The sequence below is a fragment of the Chiloscyllium punctatum genome, chromosome 2 (genome assembly GCF_047496795.1).
Source record: "Chiloscyllium punctatum isolate Juve2018m chromosome 2, sChiPun1.3, whole genome shotgun sequence".
Taxonomy (NCBI): Eukaryota; Metazoa; Chordata; class Chondrichthyes; order Orectolobiformes; family Hemiscylliidae; genus Chiloscyllium; species Chiloscyllium punctatum.
In genome coordinates, this window is record NC_092740.1 from 100,782,876 (window position 1) to 100,807,052 (window position 24,177).

General features: G+C 37.6%; 1 protein-coding gene across 4 annotated transcripts in view; it reads left to right on the plus strand.

Annotated features, from left to right (window-relative positions):
* syk (spleen tyrosine kinase) overlaps window positions 1–24,177 on the plus strand; it is a 191,998-nt gene that overhangs the window by 123,748 nt on the left and 44,073 nt on the right. For 3 of the 4 annotated variants that reach the window (XM_072586745.1, XM_072586755.1, XM_072586764.1), the window contains exons 4-7: window positions 2,121–2,259; window positions 7,906–7,987; window positions 10,022–10,071; window positions 17,250–17,318. In XM_072586745.1, coding sequence (XP_072442846.1) covers window positions 2,121–2,259; window positions 7,906–7,987; window positions 10,022–10,071; window positions 17,250–17,318 — 340 coding nt within the window. The remainder of the gene's footprint in view (window positions 1–2,120; window positions 2,260–7,905; window positions 7,988–10,021; window positions 10,072–17,249; window positions 17,319–24,177) is intronic. The other variant, XM_072586775.1, reaches the window with a different exon arrangement.

Consider the following 24,177-nt stretch of genomic DNA (forward strand, 5'->3'; position numbering starts at 1 on the left):
GGGAAACTGAAGCTCAAGAGAGGATTTGAGCTGTAGGGAGAGGCTGAATATGCTGGGGCTGTTTCCCTGGAGCATCGGAGGCTGAAGGGTGACCTTATACCTTAAATGTTTATAAAGTCATGAGGGGCATAGATAAGTTAAATAGACATAGTCTTTTCCCTGGGGTGTGGGATTCCAGAGTTAGAGCACATAGGTTTAGGGTGAGAGGGGAAAAATTTAAAAGGGACCTAAGGGACAATTAGAGGGTGGCATGTGTATGGAATAAGCTCCCAGAGGAAGTGGTGGAGGCTGGTACAGTTACAATATTTAAAAGGCATCTGGATTAGTATATGAATATGAAGGATTTAGAGGGATACAGACCAAGTGCTGGCAAATGGGACTCAATTAAGTTAGGATATCTGGTCGGCATGGACGAGTTGGACTGAAGGGTCTGTTTCTGTGCTATACATCTCTATGACACTACGAAGACAATAAAGTACAGGATGCAGCACCACAAGAACATTCCACTTTTCTTTTGTCTTCTATCCTGAGGGAAGTTGGGAAGCAGTGACTACAATGCAGAACACAGTAGGATAGCAGTTCATGATATAAATTCTTATCTGGCACCTGATGAACAGCTTCTTCACAAAAGAAGAAAGCTGGCAAAGCAGCAAAAACTATATGCCTTTATTAAGCCAATCCCCAAGAAACAGTCTGAGGACAATGAAACACAGCCATCTACTTCTGAACTGGATACTTTCATTTATCATAACCCTGCACCCAGAACTGTGCCTGAAAGTAATGGTGATTCTGATGATGACCCTCAGCCCCCGTCTTAATACAGTACTGTAACTCAGCAAACAGTAAACTTAAAGTGTTAATTTATTGTATTATTTCATTAAAATATATGGCATTAACATATACTTAGACTGTGCTATCATTTGTGTTATCATTGCTGTCATTGTGCTATCATTTTTGTTGCGCTTTTTCCTGATATTTTTGATGGTTTGACCCAACCCTACTTTTCCCATAGGCCCCATTATTTTTGTTGCATGATTTTCTATAACACAAGGTCACACGAGAATGCAACTATTGCATTATAGCAGAACAGACTGTGATGAACATATCATATGATACAAAGAGGTAAAACCTTGAATTTTTATAGACTTCTTTAATTACTGAGTTTGTATTCTATGTTTTTTGATTTGATTTATTTATTGTCATGTGTATCCTGATACAAAATACAGTGAAACATGTTGTACCGTGTTGCCACTCTCTAGCTCCATCTTTAAACACAGAAAAATAAATCCAAGCGTAAAATATAAAGACAGAAAAATGAAGAACTAAAGGAAGTGTGCAAATGTTGGTGGCATGAACAGAAACTTAGTAATTATTGGACTTTATTTTTGCCCATCAAGTATAAATCTAATAATTATACTAACTATCAACAACCTACACAGAAGTACATATGGATTTGTCCCTTAAAAAAATGCCAAGCCATCCAAGCACTATTCTAACCTATGGCTCTCCTGCCTAGAAGGACTTGGATGGTATTTTCATGGGAACACTAACACCTGTAAATTCCCCAGCATGCACATCATCCCCTTGATTATATTATTATCCCTTCATTATCACCGAGTGAAAAACCTGGGTCTCCATTTCTCACAGCACTGTGGGTGTGCGTACACTATGTAGACTGCAATGGTTCATGATGTATCTCATTACCACAACTCAAGTGCCATTAGGGGTGGCCTTATCAGGTTCCAGATAAGAATCCTGGCCTTGCCAGCAATACTCTGATCCATAAAAAATGACAAAAAAATTGGCAACAAATCAATGAAAGTTACAGTTCACTTACACAATTCCAACTGAAGTCAATTACAACACCACAGTTATAATACATGAAATGACCAGTTATTTCAAGCTTAGTTGCATCAGATTTAACATACTTTGACTACAAGTCTCAAAATAGCATTCCAACAAAGGGTTTTGACTGACAGCCTGCTGTTTACAGTCTACTAGAGTTGAATAGAGAACTAATGTAGCTGAAGTTGTAAATAGAAGTAACCTAAATGAAGGTACTTGTGCATTGATGTGTCAAATTTGCTTGAATAATCATTGCAATGTCTTCTTCTTTCCAGAATACGAGAGCGTGATGACAAGGGATCATATGCTCTTTGCTTGACTTATGAGGGTAAAATATACCATTACCGTATTGACAGGGACAAAACAGGGAAACTGTCCATTCCTGATGGGAAGAAATTTGACACCCTCTGGCAGGTAGTGTAACCCAATGTTCGGTGGTTTTATTCATCAACTGAATATACTTTGCAATAATATTTTTTTCATAAAAGATTTGTTCAGTGCAAAATGAACATCACTGTTCCAAAAATGCTTTTTGTAGAAAATGAAATATGAGGGTAAGCTAGCTAGTAATTTGAAGGAAGATTCCTAGAGTGGTTTTTAAGATATATATAAAAGAGAGAGGCAAGAGTGATAATTGGAAAATGAAGCTGGATAAGTAGTAATGGCCAACAAAGAAATGGAGGAACTGAACAGTTACTTTGCATCAGGCTTCATGGTGGATGATATTATTAGCATTCCAGAAATTAGAGAGAGTCAGGGGGCAGAGATGAGTGTAGACCTTAAAGAAAAGGTGCAGGGATAGCTGAAAAGTCTGAAGGTGGATAAATCACACAAACCAGATGGATTAAACATCAGGGTTCTGAAGGAAATAGCTAAGGAGATTGTGGAGGCATTGGTGTTGACCTTTCAAGAATCACTCAAGTCAGGGAGGATCCCAAAGGATGGAAAATGGCTAATTTAACAGGCTTGTTTAATAAGGGAGGGAAGCAGAAGGTGGAAATTACAGGGCAGTTAGCCTGACCTCATAAGATTTTAGAGTCCATAATTAAGGATGAGATTGCTAAGTGTAGAGGAACCCCTATTATTTGGCATTCGATTAACCGAGTTTTGGATTATCCAAACAAGATTGCAAGGTCCCGATGCGTGGCTAACTATGTTATTCGGCATTCGATTATCCAACATTCGATTAACCAAACAAAATCCTCCCTGCCTGTCTCCTTTGTATAATCAAGGTTCCTCTGTACTTGGAAGTGCATGGTAAAATAGAGTTGAATCTGCTCGGCTTCATCAAAGGCAGGTCATGCTGACAAATGTTGAATTCTTTGAAGAGGTAATAAGCAAGTTAGACACAAGAGAGCTAGTGGACATGATCTCTTTGGATTTCCAGGCCTTTCACAGGGAGCTGCACAGGATGCTGTAAAATAAGAGAAGGGACAAGATACTGGCATGCATAGAAAATTGGCTGACAAGTAGAAGGTAGAGAGTAGGATAAAGGAATCTTTTTTCAGGATGGCAGCTGTTGTACATCAACAACCTAGAGGAAAGAACTGACGGCACTGAGGCTAAGTTTGTAAATGACGCAAAGATAGGTTGAAAAACAAATGGTGTTGAGAAACCAGGCAAGCCACAGAAGGACTTAGGCTAAAAAAGTGGGCAAAGAAGTGGCCAATGGAATACAATGTGGGAAAGCTTTTGATAGTGTTATTTCATCAAAAATTTAATTTTTCACTGACACATTGCTATTTTCTTAATTTCTATTGTCACCTACTTTCTTGTCTCATTTTGAAGGCAGTGCATTTATGTTTGGACAATTCCACAGATAACATCAGGAAAGAGCCTTTCCTCTTACCATGTGCATTTGGATATGATTCATTTTTTTAGATTAGATTACTTACAGTGTGGAAACAGGCCCTTTGGCCCAACAAGTCCACACCGACCCTCCGAAGAGCAACCTACCCAGACCCAACACTACGGGCAATTTAGCATGGCCAATTCACCTAATCTGCACATCTTTGGACTGTGGGAGGAAACTGGAGCACCCGGAGGAAACCCACATTGTAACGAGGAGAATGTGCAAACTCTACACAGACAGTTGCCCAAGGCAGGGATTGAACCCAGGTCTCTGGTGCTGTGAGGGTAGCAGTGCTAACCACTGTGCCACCATGCCACCAAGGGAGTTTCCAAACTGAACATTATCATGTCTTTAGACAAAATTCAGCTTGTAGTTAAATTTAACCTTCTCGACTTTAGGGATACTGAAGCCAAATTCATGTATCCCATCACCCTTCTGGTTCTTACCTCATTTTGGCAGGGATAACATTGAATACTTCCTGATCTATCCGGCTAAGTACCATACCAGGTAAACCATTATGCTTAAAATAAAATGAACGTTTCTTATGTTTTTACATGACAGACTGTTCATTGGTTCATGTGCAAGAATGTGATCTGTGTCAGAAATCTAATAGCAAATCGACAAATCTGTCCTTCACCTCTTCACCATTCCTATGAGATGGCACCTACTACCCATGATGCCTTATGATACAAGCATAATTTGTATTTGTAATTCACCAAATAAGAAATTGGCTGTTGAAATCAAGATTGATCATATGGCACTTAATCTTAAAACATTCCTCCCTGGTGCCTCAAAATGTAAAGTTTCTCAATTCCATGGCTTTCCTTTCCATAATGTCCACACTCTTAAAATTCAAACACAACTTTCTGACAAGCTTTGTAACTTATTTTTTGTTTTCAAAGTTGCTGTTACTCTTTGGTCTCAAAAATGAAACCATGTGCATCTGCATGGCGTAAGACATTTGATTTCACTTGAATCCATTTCATGAATTTAAACCTTTAACACTTTGCTGTCAAACCTTACTGAGAGAGGAATAGGCTGAGGTCAAAACAACCAAAGGATTCCGTAAGATCTGTCGGATGAAGCCATGGATGAGAGCCCTATGGATGATTCTGACAATCAGGTGGTCAGAGAGGTTTATCATTGGGAGACCCGAGGAATTGCTGTGGATTAGGATTGGATGAGTGTGGAAGAGTTCACAATTAGGGATAATGTAGTGGATAGTAAATATTTAACAATTTTAAGTGCAAAAATATTTGAAAGAATTACTTATCTTTTAAATGTAGCTACCTGTTGCTTACTCTTCATAGAGACACTGTGATATCAAATTTAGCATAATCCATATGCAGATATATAGAAAGGAAATAGGAGTTACGAAATGATTTGAGTGGGATTAACTCTTATCATTGGTGAGTCTGTCTAGCTCAAGATAGTGGAATAAGTCTTCCAATTTTATTAGTGGTCTAATTGTGAGTTTGTTTTGGATAATTTGAAATTAACTTCTCGTCACCACAGACAAACAACTGCCCTTAATTTAACACTAAATTTTCAATTTACACTGAAAACACAAGGTTTGTTCTTGTAGACCAAAACAAAAAAGGAATATAGCATTTGACAAGTGGACAAAAACCTTTCAATACCACATTCACATATCTATAGTAGTTTAGTTTTAATTTCTTTTTAGGCCTAACCTCCCTTCATCTCAAAGGGTGTGCAACACAACACAACATTACATACTTTCAGAACTGAACAAGTTAAAAATTGAAAAAGGAGTTTACTTCTCAGCAATTAAACAGTAACAGATGTAATTCCAAATGGGTTTGATACTTGACTGAATGCAGTTCAAAAATATTGGAGCTGGCACACTTTCAACACACTTCCATTGGAAAGTGATAAAGCAATAAAATTAAATGTTTAAAGTACCCATATCTCAAATGTTTGAGATGTACAGCTTAGATGACATCATGTGAAATGTTATTTTTGTTTTCAAGAACAAACAGATGTCTCAAGGTGAGATGACCCAAAGACAGAACTGTTGTCTGTATCGCTAATGTAGCAAAAAAAAAGCACAATACCCTGTGTACCATATTTGGATTGGAAGAGATAAAAATGATTGACCGCAAACAGAAATGTGCACAATTTCTTTGTCATTGACAAATAATTTCCACTTCATTTTACATGATGGATGCCTATATTAACCCTTCTTCCTGTAATATCATCTCCATCAATAACTTCAAATAATTGATAGTTAAAAAGTGATTTGAAATGATTTTGAAAAACGTGGCAAGGCACAAAATGTTATCACAATAGCATTCAAAAGTTTTCCCAATCAGCACTATAACCTCATAAGAAAACCTGGACACAAAGACTAACCTTTGGAATTGGTACAGTAGTTGATGGGAAAATCTGTAAGTAAGTTCCGAACTCAAATTTTGTCAAATTACAACGAAGATCTAGGAATATCAGCAACCTTTTGTAATTGCATGAAAACTGCTTGAATCAGAAGTCCTAGCATGAGAAAAAAAAGTGCATATTTCAGGCTTTGCGATGTCCCTCAGAAACATTTCAAAGTTATTAATAACTAAGCAAATCTGACAGTCATTTAGTACACAATAAGATTCCACAACCTGTGATGAGATGAACAAGTTGCCCCTCTGGTTCTGGTGGTGTTCGTTTAGGAAGGAATGATGTAACTGAAACCCAGACCAGTTTTCAGTGATACAATAAAGATGCAGAGCAAACAATTATCAGAAAATTCCATGTATTCTCTGACTTAATCTATTATTCAATGTTTTACTGAATCCTTAAATGGCTCCAGTGTCTGTATTGATATCCATTTATTTGAAAAAGTACAAATGTATATTTAAATATCGTAAGAATGTAATATTACTATTAACATTGTTATGTCAATTCTGGCAAAACAATACCATAACTTATTAGATATTAACTGTATTTTGGTCCAACCAAAAGGCATCATGAACCATCCATTGTTACCAGGGCATAAAAGACCCTTTATTTTTAAAAACGAAATACACGTTATTTTTAGCTTTTAAGGTTTTTTTAATCTTTTCTTATTTCACAGTTTTTGTTCCCCTGATGTCAGAAAATTAATCGTCTGTTCTTTTCTCTCTTGACCCAAAATCTGATCCCTCTTCTGACTGAAAGTAACATGCTTAACATTTGTGTGCAAGCAAGCTTTCTGACTTGATCTGACTGGCCCCATTCCTCTCTTTTTTTTGTCCATCAGCACAAAGTATAATCCGCCCAAGATTAATGTGACATTGTGTTTTATTGCACACCTGACCCCAGTTGTAATCTTCTTAACTGTCTGATTCTTGCAACCAATTTATTTATGAAACCTTCTTGATTCATTTTCTAAAATTTTATGCCACTTTTCTTTCTTCTGTCAATTGTGCTTTTCTGAGTGAATTCCTGCTGATTATAATTACAAACTTGTCATTACATATTTGGCTTTGTGGAAAACACAAATATGAGCAACTGTAAAAGTTGATGCTGTGGTTCTTATATTTATCTTTGTGCCAGAAGATTTAGCTTCAAATGCTACTTGCTCCAAACATGTATCATTATGTATATATGAATAGATATGTATATATGTATATATGAATAGATTGACTAAAATGAAATACTAAAAGTCAACACATTACTAGCATTAAATTACTGCAGATTGAATATTAGGATATTAAAAACTAAACACCAGTGAAGAGTTGGTGTTGTGTTGGTTTTTCAGTACAATTTGTCCAAAATTGCAAAATTCAGTACAAAATATCAGATTTTTAAGTACAGTCACATCTACTGCAAATAAAGTTCCGATGGTCTTTAAAAGAATTTTTTTTTCAAGAAGGAAAATAGAAGGAAAGCAGAAAACATATGGATGATAAGAGAAAAATGTATCATTTTAGGAGAAAAGACAATTTTCATTTCTTTCAAATAGTGCACAGATATAACTTATTTGATTAAAATTTCTTTGCACAGTTGTCAACTCACTTGTAGATTAATACAGTGCATGGGAAAATTAAAATCTGAAATGATCGTGCATTACTCGTCACAGATTAAAGACTCGTCAGAATAAATGGCTATGTATGAGAACTGCAGAACAGAGATGTTGATGTAAAGTCTAACCATTGTATCAATCTAGAGCAGTGTTGTTGTTATAATATACTTAATTTAATGGAAAATATTCTTACTAGATGGTTGACCATTACTACTACAAGTCTGACGGCCTTCTTCAAGTTCTCACTGAACCGTGTCCAAATCCTGATCACCCAGTTGGTATGTAACCACTTGTGTATTACTAAACATCATTGAGAAGAAAACATAATAGATGCTTGCTAGACAAAATTAAAGCAAGTAATAATCCATTAGAGTTCTTATTTCAACCTTTTACACAGGGTACAAGGATAAACCATATAATGGAGATAGTGCAGAATTTTATGCAGGAGAAAAGAAGTAAGCCAGCCAGCACAAGTTGACATGAAGTGAACAGGTAGTGAAGCCCTCAAGTCAGGTTTTCAGGAAACAAGAAATAAGTTAAATGCAGGGCCATTAATATTCTCTGAATTACTTCCAATGCTATGTGCAAGTGAAAGTCGAAATAGGAGGATACATTCAGCATTCGTAACAGTTAAGGTTCAGGAATTACTTATTGGTTTGTACTATTCAGGACCAGGACCACGATTCTCAATTGGAAGTCCACTAGAGTAATCAGAGAGAAGTTAAACTAAAATGGTAAGGGACATGAATAGCAGTATATCGAAGTACAAAGGGGAATAAGGTCAATAGGATAAATGTTAGAGAAAACTAGTGCAGGAAGTTGTAAAAAAGGTGAATAAGGTACATAAAGTGAGTGTGGATAGTATTAGTTAAGACAGTATTAAATAGGAGCAGATTGAAAAGGATTTCAAAGATTACAAAGACAAAGTTTTTAAATATTCATAAACATAAAATGTGTTTTATGAGTTTTGTGAGTTATAAGTACAAATAGTTATGTAGGATTATGATGTAGTGGCAATGAGAGAAATGTGGTTTTAAGAAAATTAGTATTTAGTATTTAATATTTGCAGATACAAAGAGTTTTAAAAAATAATGGAGGAAGAAAGAAGTGTAGTGACAGTTCTGGGTTTTATCAAGAGGACAAGGACAAATCCATTTACTTAGAACTGAGAAGCAAGAAAAGTATTATTAGATTACTAGGAGTATACATTACATCTCCAAATCATAATAGAGGAATAAATCTGCAGAGATATCACAGTAATGTGCAAAACTGTAAAGTTTTGATATTACAGGACTATAATTACCCAAATATTGGTTGGGATAATTCCAAAGAAAGAACAGTATGCAAGAATTACTGGACTGTTGCTAGGGAACGAAGTGGGCCAGCGGACTAGATATCTTTCAAAGAAAACTTAGTTAAGAATGAACATCATCTCAGAAGTTTTAGAGGCATTAATGTAGATGAACAAGAAATATTGAGTAAGATGAGGACATCTGCAAGGCAGTTATTATTACCAAGAGAAGTGATTGAGAAATGGACCCTGATACAGGCAGTCAGCATCACCTAGAGAGGGAAGCCATCCAAAAGCTTGAAATTAGCAAAAGCTGAAAACAATACAAGTTGGGAGTCTACACTGGAAACTGTCCTGTAGTTGGCTCTTACTTTGGTACAGGGAAAGAAGCTGGTTGCTAAGTACTAGAAAGTTTTTCTGCTATTCTTTTTGCAGACACTTGGGAACATCACAGTCTGCAAGTTCTCCTCCAACCTACTCACCATCTTAACTTAGACCTATATTATAATTTCTTCATGATCACTGAGTCAAACTCATAAAACACCCTACTTACAGAACTGCAGGTGTTCGTACTTCACACGGATTGCAGTTGTTCAAGTGGCAGCACTTTCTTAAGGGAATTAGAGATGCATAACAAATGGTCACCTAGCCAGCAATAATTTACATCATGTAATTTTCTTTTAAAAATCTCAGTCCTGGAATACTGAGGGTCTCTTTCAACTGCCCTCGTTCTTTGTGAATTTTGTAATAGGCTATCAAATTGGCAAAACTGTTAACTCCTCTGACATTTGGAACTTATGCAGTAAACATTAAGCCTGTCATTTACAAGTTTGCATCATATTTGCTGAAAATAACATGCCTACAAGGAGATGCTGTAAATGTAACCTATTTTAAGAATCATGTGCATCATTTCAATTAAAGCAATATTGCAATCTGTCTGAAAAGTTTGTTTATCCACAACCTTGATTTAAGGAGTACTGAAATGACTTGAAGTTTATGGCTTGCTGTGTTTTTTTTCTAGATTCCTTTGGGTTAACGCAAGCACCACCAATTCCAAGTCATCATCCTCAGGTAAGAATGTTTTTAATAACAATGTGATAAAGAAATGAACAGTGTCCAGATTCTTTAAAATAACTTAATGCTCATTGACTTAGCCAAATTCATCTATGGTAAACCATTCATTATGGTATAATGTTGTCTTACTAATTTGAATAACTGGAAATAAAATTTCAAGAAAATAATACATAGTATTAATAGTGGTACTTATTTGTGTAAAATTAAATTTTCATTTAACGTTATTTAATATGTTTTCAAATCTCTTGCACATATTAAATATTCTGCTTTTCCTGACTCCATTTTAGGGTACTGAGGGTCCTATGTCCACTAAATTCTTTTAACCTTATTCAAAGGAAACCTTCCTTTTTTTTGGGCTCTTCCAATAAATATGCAAATTAAATAAGAAATTTGCTGCATGGCAAGCTGCAAGGATGAACCAAATTGTGGAAGTGCTGGGCTATCAAATGTCTATAATTCCATAATACTTTATTTTTCCTAAACTGTTAAGCCAAGCCTCCTGCTGGTTTCACAGAATATGTTTCAGTTTGGGATTTCTTACCCAGTTGTGCATAACAAATGTGGTCACCTCCTGCCAAAGCAAATCACTCTATTGAAGCTTTTGGCTAATAAGTCTTGTAAGTAACAGTATTTTATTGCAACAAGAACAACATGCAATGCAGGAAAATGCTTATTGAAGTAACTTGGTTGCATGAATCTGATAGCCTAGACAGTTTTTATTTAGATGATACAGTAAACTCGATGAAGAGCTTAGCTTGAAATGTCAACTCTCCTGCTCCTAGGATGCTGCCTGACTGACTGTGCCTTTCCAGCACTACACTTTTTGACTCCAGCATCTGCAGTCTTCCCTTTCTCCTAAACTCTTAGTCTTTGACTATTTATACAATAGAAAATACTACTATAATATGCATGAGTGTTGACTTCCAAGACACTGCTTTCTTTTTAATTAACTCATGGGATGCTGGAATCACTCGCTCGTACCCAGGGGGCAATTAAAAGTCATCAGCATTGCTGTTGGTCTGGAGCCACATATAGGCCAGACCACGTAAGGATGCTAGATTTCCTCCCTTAAAGGACATTAGTAAACCAGATAGTTTTTCTTACAATCAACAGCTGTTTAATGGTCATCGTTAGACTCTTAAGTCCAGATTTTTAAAATTGAATTCAGGTCTGTCATGAACATTACCTGTGTCTCTGGAGTAATCATTTACCATAGTACCACTAGATCACCACCCTTGAACTAAAGCAGAGCACCAGTGGAACACAGATTTTATGATCTGTGACAAGGTGACAAGATATTGGTGTGTTCCTGTGCGTTCTGAATTTTCATTCAGACCTTATTCTAGCGCCAGAATCCCTGACTATGACAGATACATACAGTTATGAACTTGTACTGTGTGGTCCATTGCTGGAGCATCTCTTAACTACCCCAGATGATCACTAGCAATAAGCTAACTGAAGGGCTTAAATAATGGCATTAAACACAAAAGGAAATGTGTTTATCTATCACATGAATCACAGATTTACAGGGAATATTTTGAGAGCTTACGCATTTAATGAAGCAAATCACTCAACAGAAACATTAGGCTGGATTATATGCTCCCTGCTGGTGGGTTTGAAGGTGGGAAGCACCTAAAATCCAGAAAGTATCATTCACACTGCCTTGCATTTGAATAGCTCAGATGGAGCTGTTGAAATGACCTGCCTAACCGTAGGACTATTTAGACCCTTAGGTAGTCAATCAATCCCATTGCTGCCAGTTTTATGTCACAATGAGAAGATGCTAGTCAGAAAGTCTGTGAGCTTTAGTTTTAGGAGATCCTTCCTTGACAGACACTTGGTTTGTTTTAAAGCACCATCCCCAAGATCATCTATTCACTCTAACCATCTCAGGGCTTCTTGTAGCCAATGTAATAAACCTCTCAACTCCCTCATCAAGATCTGCCACATCAATACTGGTGAGACTCTAGATTTAATTGTTAATCCAGACTCCTCAGCATACTGGACTGCCTGCCAAAATACACTCCTAATGAAGCAGCTAGAACATTAGAAATGCTGGCTATCAGATTGGCCAGCTTTTCTTAAAGGCAGGACTTCTTACCAAGTGTTATGAATCAGTCCCAACTACTCAAAACATTTTGAAGGAGATAGCCCACACTGTAACTTTGCTATTTGTTTCAGGTAAGTATACAGTGGATATTCCTGGAGTGAATTAGCTGGTCTGACTGCCAGGTTTTAAACAAACAGAATTTATTTACAAGATTACGGAATGAAACACAAAGAACAGAAAATAGAATACTAGATAACCTATCCAATCCAAACATCTGACAGACTAGCCCGACCTAATGATGCTGTTCCAAAAATACTTGCAACAATCCCCATAAACACCCCCTTGGCACAAAAGGTAAAATCCAACAAAGGTTTAAAGGTTTAGGCCAGAGAGAGAGAGAAAGAAAGAGAGAGAGAGAGAGAGAGAGTGTACTAGGCTGAACTTGCTTCCAACAGCCTTTCTTCACACCCTGCTGCTGAACTAACTCCAATCTAAACAGCTAGCTGGCCACTCCCATTTGATTATTCTTTTTTTTAAGACATGAAAGCCTTAGGCCATAGGCATTATCTGTTAGAAATAAACAAAAAAGGCCCGAATAAACCTTTCAAACCCAGCCTAGTTGGACCCTGGCCAATTATGCCCACCCCCGACAACCAAACAAAAAATCAAGGGCACAGTAACCTTGAGAAAAGGACCAGCTTTGTGACACAAGAGAGGAGTGGAAGTCTCACCTCCAAACAGTGACACTGCCTCCTAGTTAAATAGCTGTGGGATAGCAGTTGGGTTCCTTTCCAACTTTTTGTCTACTTTGCTTTTTTTATTTTAATTGTTGTGCACCAACATAATGTTTATGATAGTTCATAATGAATAATCACATTGATCAACATACAAAACCAATATACAAATAGCACATTTGGGATTCCCCATTGAAAATTTCTTTTTAATTCATTTGTGGCATGTCAGTAGCAAGGGCACATAATGTTCTGGCACATAAGGTACAGGGTTTTGATGCCTGCCTTCAAGAACAACTCAGAAGCAACATTATTGAGTGAGCATTTGCAGACCTGAAACTGCTAGGTGGGATTTGCAGCAGGATGGGAAGAAAATTAACACAACAGAAAAATTTACTTGACCCTGTCCACTTGGGCCGAGGAATCTAACCATGACCAGTTGGATGTGATGATCAAACACTCCCCATTGTTCATTTGTTGTGCTTAATTTTATGTTTTTCAAAGAACTTTATATGAAAAGTCCTGACATCCAACAACCAAATGACATAAAGAAACCTGCAGAAAATCTGGGGCCTATGTGAACTGCAGTCTACGACACAGGCTGTTTGCCCCATCACATCTGCATCAGCCTAAATCAACTATCCACTATTCTAATCCTATTTTCCAGCACTTGGCCTGAATTTTTTTTATGCCTTGGTATTGCAAAATACACATCTAAATACTTCTAAAATGTTATAAGTATTTCTCCCTCAATCACCCTCACAGGCAGCTTCAAATTCCCACTAATCTCTGGTATCTCCTGAACAAGTCAAATTGAGGAATCAGGAATAAATGGGGGGCGGGGTTGATAAAGTTATGAATTCATGAGTCAAAAAATATGAAAGGAACAACCTTTTTGAAAATCTTTAAAAATAAATTCCAGCAAGAATTAAAAGCTGAAAGAATAACACACCCGAAAATAATTTTGCATTTTAGAGAGATTGGTAAAAATTAAAACTTACAAGCCATTTTAAAGTGGTATTTCGGCTGAATTGGACAATCCTAACTATATTTGTTGACATTAATCTGTATCCTTGTGATAAATATAGCAACCTCACACCCTTCCATACATTTAGATGTTAAGTCCGACATTAGGACACCTTTTTCAACAAACTTTTGCAAGTGTATCACATCTGAGTTGCAGCTTCCTGATTTCTGCAAACATACACAGACATACAAACTTATACAGTAAATAGTGTATAAGTGTTAGTCACACATTATGTTTACAGCAGTTACGCTGCAGGCAGCTTACCAACTGTGTGCTGTCTCCCCATTTGAAAGGTGTCTATGTGTAGCCAGCACTAATAATTGAAATTTGATTGGGCAGTGAAAGCAGAATGCTCTGGAGGTCACTACCAGGGTGAATCTACATCTACAACTTTACAGAGTAGTCAAGGTCAGTGAATTCTTCAAATGACATATCGACCAACTGCAACTCGAGCCTGAGAAACTATGCAGTCGACCAAACCACAATCATTCTCAGCAATCTCTCTCAATTATGATTCATATTTCATGAACTTATATGGGGATTTTGAAGGGGAAGCTTACAGAAGATTTTTGGTTTTCCATGATAGCACAGGTCCAGTTGGCATTGTATGCAAATTCTCCTCGAAGATTGCATGCAAATTACTGTACATATGTGAATATCTGCACCAAGTGTTGCTGAGCCTGATTTAACCTGTGGCTTGAACACTGGACACTATTTTGGACTCTAAGAGAACTGGTAGTGGCTTAACAGTAGGTGCAAGTGAGTCAAATTTCTTGCCTTTATTTTGCCAATGAGCATAACTCATTTTCTTTAGGTCTTTGCTTAAGTCCCTAAAGGCTAAGACCTAGTTCCACCACAATTGCTTTAATGTTGAAAAACCTTCTTTGTGCAAGGATAATCCTAACTTCACATCATATTCCATTTGAAGTTTAATTTATAGCAATGAATTTTTGTCATCATGTCATTAGTCTTGAAGATAATCAACTGATCTTCCACAGCCTTCTGGGATAGAATTCCAAAGATTTACCACCATCTGAATGAAGAAATTCCTTCTCATCTCAGACTCCCCAAATAGGGCAGATAAAATTAAAGCACTTGGGATTGAGAGGAGAATTGATTAACAGGCAGAAAGCAGAGATTAGGAATAAGTGCAACATTCTAAGGATAGCAGATTGTATTCGGTGCTCTAGATACTAGTAATTAATTTATTAAGTGTATTTTAATAACTATTCAGCCTGTCATGCTCTGCAAGAGTTTTGTAAGTTTTAATGAGTTCACCTCTCATTTTTTGAAACTCTAGGGAATATAGAATCTACCTCCTCAATCTCTCCTCATCAGACAATCCTGCCATCCCAGAAATAAATCTGGTGAACCTCTGTTATGCAACATCTATGGCAAATATAGCCCTCCTTACATAAAGGGTCCAAGCTGCATACAATGCTCCAGGTGAGATTTCACCAAGGTTGTACCTGACTAAAATCAGATATTTTTACTCCTGGTCTCAATTCCCCTTGTGGTGAAGCACAATGTACCATTTGCTTTCCTAATTGCACATTGCATCCATTCACTAACTTTTACTGACTCATGAACAAGGCCACCAAGGTTTTCTTGGGCATCAATGCTTCCTAACCTCTCACCATTTATTAAATATTCAGCCCTTTTTAGATTAGATTAGATTAGATTAGATTCCCTAAGTGTGGAAACAGGCCCTTCGGCCCAACAAGTCCACACCGAAGAGTAACCTACCCAGACCCATTTCCCTCTGACTAATGCACCTAACACTATGGGTAATTTAGCGTGGCCAATACACCTGACCTGCACATCTTTGGAGTGTGGGAGGAAACCGGAGCATCCGGAGGGAACCCACGCAGACACGGGGAGAATGTGCAAACTCCACACAGACAGTCGTCCAAGGCTGGAATTGAACCTGGGTCCCTGGTGCTGTGAGGCAGCAGCGCTAACCACTGAGCAGTGCTAACCACCACCGTGCCGCCCCCAAATTTTTTTTTCAACCAAAGTGAATAACTTTACAATTATTTACATTATGTTCCATCTAACATGTTCTAATCCATTCAATGAGGCTGTCATGTCTTTCAAAGTGTCCCTGTATCTTCCTTGCAAGGTGCTTTCCTGCCCACTTTGATATTATTAGCAAATTTGGAAATAATACAATTGTTCCCCACATTCAAATCATTGATATTGATTGTGAACTGATCTCTGCAGAGGTGCCTATAGCACTAATAATGTTCTGCCATCCTTAGAATGTTTCATTTATTCCTCATCTCTGCTTTCTGTCTGTTAACTAATTCTCCATCCACACTAGTATAGTCCCTTCAATCCCATGTATTTTAATTTTATTTATGTACTTCCTATATAGGACTTCATAATAAGAATTCTGAAAGTCCTAATACATCTCATCCACTAGCTCTCCTTCATCAAAGATGCAGGCTTTATTATGTTAAGTGCACTATATAAATGTAGATTGTTGGTGTTGTGCTACAACTGAGGACTTTTTGGGTTTTGCAGGCATGTACTTGGATGACAATTTCAATGATGTTTTTCATAATAATTCTTCCCCTCTGCTCCAACTCAGCACTTTTCTGACTATTCATTGTACGTCATCTATTTTACTCTTAACTTATATGGTAAAGAATGATTTCCCTTTTTTTCTGTGAGATGATTTAATGATTTCTATTTGATTTTCATAGAATTCAACCATTAACTTGAATATTTTCTATGATACATCTAAAAACATTCTTTATCATTTTCCTCAACATGTAGTCAAATTGCTGTGTTGTTGAGATATAAAAAGAAGAAGTGAAAGAAATAAAATGAGCACACCATTGTTCTTAAATGAAAATAGTTATGTTCAGAAACAGCACTATGATTTTGCTATTCCGGATACATCCTGGAACACTAAAACTTGATGCATTGGTTGACCATAGGTTATCCATAGAGGCCAGTTCATTTGCTCACAGGTTCTATGTTGCCTATTCATTACATCCTTGTCAAGGGAACAGACTGCTGTCAACCATGTTCATCAGTGTTTCCAATCGAAAAATAGTCAGGGGACAAAATTCACTCCTGGAATTTCCTTGCATCACTAACCAGATTGGATTTCTTTCCTGTATGATATGTTACAATGGTATGGCTCTAATTTTACTATTAGTTTTGCTTCCATTTAGAGAATTATGGTAGATAAAGTTTTTGGAATGGTCAACAGTTGCAATATTGGTCTGAAATCTAATGGAAATTACATTCAAGTCTTTCTTTGAAAAATCTATCACATATTTAAGAAAAAAAAGAAAACTTAACTATAATACTTTGAATAAAATTAAACTTTCCTCTTTGAAATTGTGGTTTTCAGCAAGAGGGCAAAGGTGGAATATTCTCAAGAATCAAATCCTCATCATTTCCAAAGTCTGGTTCCAAAAAGGTGTTGACTCATTTTAACTGTCACAATTTTCAAAAGGTTTGCTAGGCTGTTGAACCCTAACATATTTTTGCATGATCTCAACTAATGTTTGGTTTTATTACTAATAAATCCTCTGAGGTTTCTCTCTGTCTGCACTCACAACTAACCATGAAGAATATGCAGAAATTAAAGTGTGCAAACACATTGCCGTAAGCTATGATTTAATAAAGCTTAATCATGTGGCCTTGATTATTTGCTCTTACACAGACTTATCTTGTGCTCATGCATTTTAGAAATGATCAAGTACCTAGGAATTTAATTACTGGTAGCTTGCTGCACTGCTTTGAATATTACTAGACCATTCATATATGGAAATGACAAACTCCAGGATACAATAGAAACAAGCAATATTGCAGAGCAACAAATGCCATTTAGGTTTCTATTTTCAGGCAGTGTTCCTGTAATAAGGGTCTGGATTTTATTATAGACTAAGAAAGGTATAAAATTCAATGTAGATAGTTGTCAATAATTTGCTAAAATGCTCTTATATGCAGACTTTGTATTGCAAGAGATAATTTATTGAGATAAGAAACATTGCAACTGGAGCATTGCTGTGTACCTCCTGTTATTATTCAGTCATGCAGCATATGAGCTTTCAATGTGACCCTGACTCATGCATGCAAATATGCCCATCTCAAGGCTCAGACAAAGACTAGTCAAATCATAAAATCAACATTGAAATTAGAAAATCTTGAAAACATTGTGGTTTCTGTCTCCTCAGAAACTGAAATAATGTTTCAGGTCAGTTGGTACCTGGCTGCTATGTCCAGTATTTTATCTTTATTTCTGATCTTCAGTGATTTTGAACTGTAAAGTTTAAAACAGAGCAAGCTTATGGAACATTATATTGAAATAAAATGTTAATTGTGGAGGCTAATAAAACATTTTCACGATAATAAGTTTATTCATTTAATTAAGGAGAAATTTTAAACAAATACTTCCCATCAGATGGCTTTAACAGAACAAAACATTAAACTTCACGCAGAAAACAGTTCTTAAGAAAGTGAATTGCTTCAAAACTGAGTATCAAATCAGAAATAGAACAAGTTAATATACTTGCATATGGAGTATAACTGACGAGAGTATAAATTGAGAGCAAATAGAAGACACAAACACTTTTGATTTTATAAAAGCTTTTGACTTTGTCTGAAGAACAAATATAGTTGTTGAATGACCATAATTTAATAGAATCATTAAATTTCCAGGAGAATCCATATGAAATTATTGATGATCTCTATAGACTCATTGAAACCTGAGAAGATGGAGCCTTGTAATCTGAATTCATATGGGACAGTACTGTCATCAAAATATTTGATCAGTCATTACCAGATCTTAAATAGTCCAAGGAGGATGTAACTTGGGAAACAGCTGTCCAAATCTTCTTGAAAGCAGAGTCCAGGAAAAATCACAGAGATCCTGAGAGGAGACATAATTTTATCACAGATGAATAACTGAACCTATTTGCTTCATAAGGTAGAAACACACTAAATAAGCATCGCAAAAAGCTAAACATTAGATATGAAGAATCAACATCACTACTACAGAAGAAAAAATCTTTCAAGGCAAAGACAGTCTCCAGACATAGCATAAGTATGTAACATCTGTGGAAAGAACTAGTGGAAGTACCAGTGGATACATACATAAATGTCTGTTTCAATGCTGTAGTACCCTTTGACTCTATAAAGAACTTTACATAGTGAATCATTCATCTCCATGAGAAGGATATCAGCATTTGAAGATATAGCTCCATTTGAGGATTACTTGAAGAATTCCTAGGAGAAATCCATCATAACTGGTTATGACTGAAATTGTTTATGAACAACTTACGCAATTTATCCTTTATACAGGGGCAAATGTCCACTGTGTGTCATGACTGCAAAAATCATCCCAAGATCGAGAGGTGTCTGGTGCATGTAGAACTCCCAAAATTAGTGATGTTACGAGTAACACTACAGAATAAATGTCAACTAGTGGGAATGAATATGTAATTCAGAATCTACAAACTTCACTTTTGAGCAAGAAAGTGTGTTGTGCTCTCAATCTTTCTCGAAAGCTCAAACTACGTCAGCAAAGAAGACATTAAGCATGTCTTTAAGATAGATAATTCTAAATTCTTCACAAGATTAGGCAAACTCAAAACTGAACATAACATTATATTCAGGAATGGCTGAATCATATTTCTACACCGAAGGAAAATTCCACATACCTCAAGTTCTGAAGCGATTTCAGGATATAAGAAGGTATAATTTCCAGGGTGATTAAAACTCAAAGGGTCAACCAAACAGACTTTTTTTATCAAACTTGTCAATAGTGGATTCTGGCAGGTCCCATTAGATGACCAAACAAGGCTGCTGGCTACTTATATCATTCCATTTGGGAGACATTGTTTCAACAGTTTTGAGGTTGGCCAGGCCCAGAAATCTTTCAATTTACAATATATTTAAAAGGGAATGACATTCTGATATACGAGGAGATGATTGCAAAACATGATCTCTGAGCTTACTTACATAAGAAGCATGAATTCTCCAAAGAATCCATTTAATTCTTGGGAAACATTATTGGGGAAGATGACATAAAGCTGCTTCTTGGGACACATCGCAGAAATACAGAATTATTAAGGTGCAGAAGGGGGCCTGTAGGCCTGTAACGGCACTATTATATAATCCATTCTATAATCTAGTATCAATCTCATTCAGGCATAATTACCTGGATTATGCCTGCTATCCTTCCTAAACAAGGGGACAACATTAGGAATTCTCCAGTCCTCTGGGACCTCACCCATATTCAAGGATGCTGCAAAGATATCTGTTAAGGCCCCAACTATTTCCTCTCTCGCTGCTCTCTGTAATCTGGGATAGATCCCATCAGGATCTGGACACTTGTCTATCTTAATGCCTTTTAGAATACCCAACACTTCCTCCCTCCTTGTGCCAACTTACAGTACAGTAAGTACAGTAATCAAACATCTATCCCTAACCTCAATATCCATCATGGCCCTACTCGGTGAATACCGATGCAAAGTACTCATTAAGAATTTCACCCATTTCCTCTGACTCCATGCATAACTTTCTTCGTTTGCCCTTGAGTGGGCCAACCCTTTCTCTACATGCCTTCTTGCTCCATATATATGAATAAAAAAGCTTTGGGATTTTCCTTAACCCTGTTTGCTAAAGATATTTCATGGTCCCTTTTAGCCTTCTTAATTCCTTGTTTCCCCTGGTCAGCCATCTGGCCCAACAGTTTCCAAAACAGTATACCTGTTTTGGAGGGAGATGACCACAGGGGACACCTGCACTGCCTTCCCCCTCTGCAACTCTCTGTCTCCTACCAGTTAATTAATCATCTATCTATGTGAATGTACTTGCTTCCCTCAGCATGGGCTTTTATCGTACTAAGTAACTTTAAGATGCTGGACCTTTATTAAATGCCTTTTGTAAATCCAAATGTCTAGTGGTGTCCCTTTATCTACACTGCTTTTACACTGCTTTTACCTCAAAGAATTCCAACAAATTTGTCAGACAGAATTTCTCATTCATGATGCCATGCTGACTCTGCTTGATTACGTTATCTATTTCTAAATACTCTGCTATTACATCCCTTATAATAGACTCCAGTATTTTCACAAATATAGATGTTATGTTAACTAGTTTATAGTTGCCTGTTTTTGTCTCCATCCCTTTTCGAATACATTGGCAGCTTTCCAATCCTCTGATATTTTTCTAGAAATTAAGGATTCTTGGAAAATTAATACAGTGCATCAACGGGCGATTGGCAAAATCTTTACCTCACTATGACAATGACTGAAAGCTTGAAACAACTACTCAAAACATGATGATGGTGTTATCATTCACATCAGGAAGTTGCCTTCCAAAAGATCAAAAATGTTCAGACATGCACAGATGTCCAGAAAGTTCTCATAAGTGTGCACCATAAATGTTTGGTCTCTCTGTTATTTCATAAAGAACTGGTATAAATACCTTCAAGAACGTAGAGGTTTTGTTTCCATGAGATTTGCCTACAAAACAAATTGGTGCAGGGGAAGCAGCAAAAAACAACAGCTGCCTTCTTCTGAATTACTGTTGACAACCTTGCAACATCTGATTTGGAATTCACTGGTGAACATGAATCATTTCCTAACCAGTTAGTACTTGATAACGTACTGATCATTCCAGCTTCACTCAGAGATGACATCCCAGACAAATTACACCAGCAATGTTTGGGCAATATCGAGTGCAAAGCTAGGGCCCAGGCATCAGTTTGGTGGCCAGAGATCTCAAGAGATTGAGGATCTCATAACTGATTGTAAAGAGTGTGGAATTTACAGGCTAAAATGCAGAGAGCCATTGTTTCCCATTCCACCAATTTATGGCAGTAGGTTTTAATGGTCTTACCTTATTGTTCTCAACTCCTTTTCATTATTGATTGAAGGAAAACAAAGCCACATCGACAAATTTGCCAGGGTTTTACATGAAATTGATTGTTATTAGAGTGGGTGTGTTCTAGACCCCAGGTCCTACAAAGTAGGGCCTCCCTCCCTCCCTCCTCCTCTAACCTAAATTAAGAGTCCACAGACTTGCCCCAGAAAGAAGGTCCAAGGAAGTTCCTGTGGATTGAAGAATGAGGTTTTAGTTCAGGAGTCTTTGACAAGGAGGTTGCGTGAAGCTGAAGAGGTTGAAGAGCTGGTTCAGTGCGCTATGTGCTTGATGTGGGAGGTCAACGACTCTGGTGTGTCTGGCTCATATAAGTGTGGAAAGTGTGTGCACATTCAGCTAATGACAGAGCATATTGCAGCACTGATGAAAGAACTCAAGGACCTTAGGCTCATCCGAGAGAATGAGATCTTTCTGGACAAGACCTTCAGCGAGGTTATTACACCAATCATACCAGAAGAGAGCAAACGATGAGGAAGGCAGAGAGGAGACAGATGCAAGAGACCCAGGGGGAAGTACCTGTCTGGAACAAGTTGAATCTTTTGGAAACAGTAGAGACAGATGACACTGCCAGTCCGTGAGACGGCCAGGTCTGTCAATCAAAAGTTGGCGTGGAGGCAGAGCGGAAGAGTTGGACATCGCACAGAGCCGAGGTAATAGGGGACTCCATAGTGAGAGGAACTGACCGGGATTTTTGTGGCAGCAGACGGGACTTAAGGATGGTGTGTTGCCTTCCTGGTGCCAGGGTTAAAGACATCACAGACAGAGTGCAGGAAATCCTCAAGGACGAAGGTGAAGAGTCAGAGGTGGTGGTACATGTCGGCACAAATGATGCCGGGAAGAGGAGGAGGAACATACTACAGTGGGACTTCGGAGAACTAGGAAGAAGGCTGAAAAGCAGGATGTCCAGGGTGGTTATCTCCGGTTTGCTTCCAGTTCCTCGGTCTGGTGAGGCCAGAAATAGGGAGATAATGGACTTGAACATGTGGCTGGGGAACTGGTGCAGGAAGCAAGGATTTAAATTCTTGGATCACTGGGGTATGTTTTGTGGTAAACATAAATTATACAAGAGAGACGGTTTGCACCTTAGTAGGTTAGGGACCAGCATTCTGGCAGGCAGGTTTGCTACTGCAACACAGCTACATTTAAACTAAGTAGCGGGGGGGAGAGGACAAACTGGATGTTTAAGAAGGAAATTGAAGGGAAAGTTAGAGAAGTCAAGAAAGACAACTGTATCAATGAGGCAGAAAACTCAGAAAGGGATCATGCTGTAAGGTTGAGTGAAATAGGAGTTGATGGGAAGGGTGAAGGCAGTAACAAATTAAAAATACTATACATGAATGCACAATGCATTAGAAATAAGATGGATGAGCTTGAGGCTCTTTTGGAAATTGGCAGATACGATATTGTGGGGATAACTGAGATGTGGCTTCAAGTGGACAGGGCCTGGGAAATGAATACTCAAGGCTACACGTGCTATCGTAAGGACAGACTGACAGGCAGAGGGGGTGCGGTGGCCATGTTGGCAAGGGATGATATTCAGTCCCTTGCGCGGGGGACCTAGAATCAGGGGATGTAGAGTCAGTGTGGATAGAGCTGAGAAATACTAAGGGTAAAAAGACCTTCTTGGGAGTTATCTACAGGCCCCCAAACAGTAGTCTGGATGTCGGATGTAAATTGAATCAGGAGCTGAAATTGGCCTGTCGCAAAGATGTTACTACAGTTGTTATGGGGGATTTCAACATGCAGATAGATTGGGAGAATCAGGATGGTATTGGACCTCAAGAAAGAGACTTTATGGAATGCCTCAGAGATGGATTCTTAGAACAACTGGTGCTGGAGCCGGCCAGGGAGAAGGCAATTCTGGATCTGATATTGTGCAACGAACCAGAATTGGTCAGGGACCTCGAAGTGAAGGAACCATTGGGAAATAGTGACCATAATACAATAAGTTTCAATCTGCAATTTGAGAGAGAGAAGGTACAATCAGAAGTGATAATGTTTCTGTTGAATAGAGGAACTATGGAGCTATGAGGGAGGAGCTGGCCAAAGTTCAATGGTGCAATACCTTAGCAGGGATGACAGTGGAGGAACAATGGAGGATATTTCTGTGTATAATGCAGAAGTTGCAGGATCAGTTCATTCCAAAAAGGAAGAAAGATCCTAGGAGGAGGCATGGGTGGCCATGGCTGACGAGGGAAGTTAAGAAACATATAAAATTAAAAGAGAAAAAGTATAACATAGCAAAGATAAGCGGGAAAGCGGAGGACTGGGAAGCTTTTAAAGAACAACAGAGGATTACTAAGAAGGAACTACGCAGAGAAAAAATGAGGTACGAAGGTAAACTGGCCAATAATATAAAGGAGGATAGTAAAAGCTTTTTTAGGTAT